Consider the following 4,970-nt stretch of genomic DNA (forward strand, 5'->3'; position numbering starts at 1 on the left):
CGGCCGCGATTGCACCCCCCGTTCTCAAAATCAGCAGTCGAGCGCCATATACCACTGAAGCACCGCAACAGAGGTTTAACAACAACAAAAAGCAAAAACAAAGGACAACTCTATTGTGGATACAGAAGGCACAGAGTGGCTTGTTCAAACTAGATTTTGCTGATGCAGCAGGCTGTGGCTGCAGGTTGTTGTAGTTGCGGTATTCCAAACAGAAACGGGAATATACGATTTTTGAGCATTTGCATTAAGGTGTATTGACGACAGCAACCTGTTTTGCTTTGACACGGCGCTTAACGACAGCAGCGCTTCGTTTGAGACACCGCTTGTCAAAGAATCTCAAGCGCCGGTGACCGCGACTGATGATGTCTTTTCCAGCGTGACATACTCGATATGGACAAGTATTTTTTTTTTTTTATTTAGCGTGGGGTAATAGCTTTTTCATATTTTTTTTTGCAAGAGGCAGATAGGTAAGCAAGAGCGCACCGGAACCGCGAAACAAACAAACAAAAAGCCCTCTTGTACACACAGAAAGCGCGCACGTAAATCACTGCGGGTTGGCACGCGACGCGAACACGCATCCACACTGGGTAGGGTTCGCCGCTATGGCGCTAGGTGGCGACTCTGCTCGATCTAGAGGAAGACTTGCAAACTTTAGTTAAGTGTTGCGGAGACGAAGGGGATGCTCTAGGCTTCAGTTATTTTAGCGCAGTTAAGTCGGGTCTGATGATTTTCAATGGCTCAACTGATCAGGGTCTTAAAATTAGAAGGCCATGAAATGCCCAAAGTGGCAGAATATAAATATGTCGGGGTATGGGTAAACGAAGGATTGGCATACACTGAAAAGCATGAGCAATCACTTAGGGCAAAAGGGAAAACAAATGCCGGTATAATGAAGCATATGACATGGTGAGGATACAACAGGTATCAGGTGTTAAGGGGTATTTGGAAAGGAATTATGGTGCCCGGGCTTACTTTCGGAAATGCCGTTTTGTGCCTAAAAGCACAGGTACAGTCGACATTAAAAATAAATCATAGAGCCATCGGACTATTAGCACTGGGGGCCCACGGCACAACCACAAATGAGGTGGTTCAAGGAGATATGGTCTGGTCACCTTTCGAAGTACGGGAAGCTCAGAGTAAAATATTAAACGAGAAACGCCTAAGGAAATTGGAGAGTAACAGGTGGGCAGCTAAACTATTTAAATGCCTCTATCTAAAAAGCGTTGGCTCACAATGGAAGAAAAGAACTAGAAAACTAACCAATTAAGTGTGCTTGTCAAAAGGACGAAGAAATAAAGAGCATTAAGCAACAGGTGAAAAACAAAGAAGGTAAAAACTGGGTAAATTTTATGGGGAAAAAAAAAAAAACAGAGTATGGAGCTATACCAAAAGTAGAAAAGGAAGGTCGGTAAGGAAGATTTTTTTTTTTATATAACTCAAGAGGCAGTGCCCTACTTTTTGAAGCTATATCGGGATGCCTTAGAATACGCAGCTATTTTGTACTCGAATGTGTTGGTATCCATCTGGAAGTCGATGCAGGTGCAGTCACTCTTCCTATAGGCCCTGGGGTTTAGAGATACCAGTGGCCGGATATATGAACCTGCGGTGGAAGCTAGCAAGAAACGATTGGAAGATTGGTGGCTTAAAAGCAGCAAAGTAACAATGTCAGTAATGCAGAAAAAAAAATTCAATAAATAGAATTATGGTATAGTTAACTGATCTAAAACAATAATTAAGTTATAGGGGAAAAAACTAGCATGATAGCAACCGCTACCACCCCGCTTCAAAGGGGACGCTCCAATATTCCATCCATTCGCTGCCATCGACAACCCTGCTATTGACAAGAGCGGTAGCTAGGGTCTGTGGTGGTGGTGGATATCACAAACCTTGTTTTATTGGAAGCACTTTTAAAACGATTCAAAAACTCTATACTATAGTTTTAATGAAACCAAGGTGTGCATTTAACATAACGTAACTCTCATTATTGGACTGCATGCCTCGCTGCTGTGCAGTCATCGTGTCTCTGAAGGTTTCCAGGCTCCCTACTGCCCCGAGGAAATGAAACTCTCATACTACGCTTTAAAGTGCAACGTCGTGTTCCTCAGCGTCTTAGCAGAGGTACTGGCATAAAATTCCTGGAAGTCTGATCTGGGCGCGAATTGGTGACGACAGCGGTTCGCTGTTTTGGGTGCCTGCGTGCATGTAACGCAGGTATGCCAGGTTATTCATCTGGACCTTAATACCAGGCTTCAATCGATCCATAAGTGGTGCTTTATTTAAGAAATTGCCACTAGAATTTACAAGTTTAAAATCTCCAGTAGCTTGCAGCAACGTATGCCTCCATTCGGAAAGGAGGCTGCCGAAAAACTTTCAGATCACTGCAAAAACTGAATTGGAAGGCGACGTTGGTGGCCCCTAGAAGCCTTTTTACATCTACTTACACACTTGGTATGGCTCAGCACTTTTTAATGCGAAGGCCTTTCTAGGCTCAGGGTGAAAACCTCGCGTCGCCGAGATTTGTCCGCGAGATTTGTCAGTGAGATTCTGCGAGTGACAGGTGCTGCGCGTTTCCTTTCCTCTAAACCAATTACAGAACGCCGGTGAACTTTGATGCGTTCAACGGAACGATGATTGTGTTCGCGCGATGTACCGTGTGCAGCAACAGCGTTCAGACGCGCATATCTCCACTGCAGAATCTGCAGTGATCTCGGATTGTTTGCCTCATGACTCTCATCACTCATGAATTACTTGAAACGATACTTTCACGTCACATGACTAATGTCTTATGACACCTTCATGGTACATCATGTCATACCATATGGCTTACAACTTTCGTCCGGTCATTGACTGATCCCGTCACTTGGGGATGACGTCGCGAAGGAACCAACATCCGGCGACACTAATGATTTGGTGCTTTGGCATTAACAGTAGAAACATTTTCGATAAATTTACTTCTTAGCCAAACTGGAAACTGCAAAGTATGCATTTCGTAATAATAAATTTATCGAACAAAGCTGATCCGCGCCTTATTGTCACTACTGTTAGGAATACATTGTAGGTATGTCAAGCAGTTGCTATAGAAATATTTCAGCAATTCCGCATTGGTACGCACAGCGCTAACGCTTTGGGCTATAGAGCTCTGCTTGTCGCTTTCTTATTCAGGATGTCGACAATGAAGTTGAGATAATGCATTTGACGAAAACTGACATCAACTGAGGAAAAAGCCCGGCATATCGAAAATAAGTACCCAAACGTTGATTAGCAATGAGCATCTGCAGGGACCGTTCCAGCGCTGAAATCAATCTTGTGTTTTCAGAACAGGCATACAATTCTTGACCTATATATATATATATATATATATATATATATATATATATATATATATATATATATATATATATATATATATATATTCGGGCGGCCAATTGGGCGTTTGCCGTCTAGCTTATTATTTTTATTTCTAGCATATATCTGAGACGTGCTCCAGTGACTTTTCATGTATTTTCTTCCCTTAGAGCTTTTCGCATGACAGCATTTATTTTCTCTAAGGCAGCTTATGTTTTTCTAAATTCTCTTAGCTCTTATGCAATCCGAAAACTATGTCCAACGCTATACATATGTATATTTTTTCAACTTTAAGTACTGGTGACTACAGTTCTGCACCCTTGCTTACCCTTCATGAGAAGTGTGACTAGTTGTATGAGTCTCATAAGGGAAGGCCGCTTTCGAATCTATCCTGACAAGCAGCAAGAAGAGTAGCCAAATCGCATCGACACCGTCGATACTAACACGATCTCATCGCCACGCAAGTGACCAAAGCGCACGACACTTGTACTGCGCTCAAGCACTGCCCAAAGTGATATAGCCCTTCTGAAAACAAGAAAAAAAAAAAAAAAAGCAATCCCCCATCTCCCAAGACCAGGCCTGCGCAATCGCCGTTTCCGGCTGCGAAAGCATATCTTTTCGCGGTCGGCTCCTCGCACCATCCATCTCAATGGCGGGCGCAATCCATCCATCTCAATACAGCCGGATCGCGCACCCATCATTAAAGCCGGTTCGAAAGCAGCACCCACCCGGCTCGCCCCAACACGAGATCACGCGATTGAGGCGTCTACACGCATGGTTTGTACAGCGCGGTATTGTATAGACCCAGCTTCGCTCGGGAGATCACGCGCTCGAAAAGCGACATAAATTATTTCGGAAAGTAAAGACTGCCGAAATGTCCCTGTGCCCTAAATTAACTAAAGATGAGCTTGTTGGATCAGTTATAAGCGGGTCGGAAAGGAAGGTGCCGTCTATATTATTGTTTTAGAGGCACAAAAACTGAAACGCTGACGCGTTTCCCGTTTAGAATAATGTGGTTCCCTACTTCATCAGCAACGCCTTATCCCGGTTTGGGGTCGGCGGCCTTGATCAGCTTCCTCCATCCTGGACCATTCTGATAATCCAGTGTAGTGACGGCTAATCCGATGGCGGCCAGGTCATGTTTCACAGCGTCCAGCGAGCGCATCTTCGGGCGGCCAATTGGGCGTTTGCCGTCTACCTTAATGTGGAAGGCAGTTGCTGCCACGGTTCCATCTCTCGCGCGGCGGACTTGTCCGTACCAGCGCAGGCGACTTTCTAGAATTTTGTCACCGATCGGCGCAACACCCCATCGACGTCGAATGTCCTCGTTGCGTTGCCGATCCGTCAGGGTGGAGCCATCCATCCAGCGGAGCATTTTCATCTCCGCAGTTTGCAGCTTGTTCTTGACGGCCATGGTGGATGGCCAGCATTCCGTGGAGTATAACACTACTGGACCTACAACTGGTTTGTAAATCTTCGATCGTAGTATTCGGGGAAGGCTACGATCACAAAGCACTCTCGACATTTCACGCCATTTCAGCCATGCTCCGCTGATGCGTATTCAGGCGTCGCAGTCCGTGGATCAATCGGTATGCAGGCGGGATCCAAGGTATCGGCAGCAGGCA

General features: G+C 45.1%; 1 protein-coding gene across 1 annotated transcript; it reads right to left on the reverse strand.

Annotated features, from left to right (window-relative positions):
- Nucleotides 1–4,384: 4,384 nt before the first annotated feature.
- LOC146193887 (uncharacterized) lies at nt 4,385–4,759 on the reverse strand. Its single transcript, XM_084600651.1, has one exon. It carries the CDS (start codon nt 4,757–4,759, stop codon nt 4,385–4,387), a length of 375 nt encoding a protein of 124 aa, XP_084456777.1.
- Between the last annotated feature and the right edge of the window lie 211 nt (nt 4,760–4,970).

Source organism: Amblyomma maculatum, chromosome 4 (assembly GCF_055883805.1).
Source record: "Amblyomma maculatum isolate TAMU_Amacu chromosome 4, ASM5588380v1, whole genome shotgun sequence".
Classification (NCBI taxonomy): Eukaryota; Metazoa; Arthropoda; class Arachnida; order Ixodida; family Ixodidae; genus Amblyomma; species Amblyomma maculatum.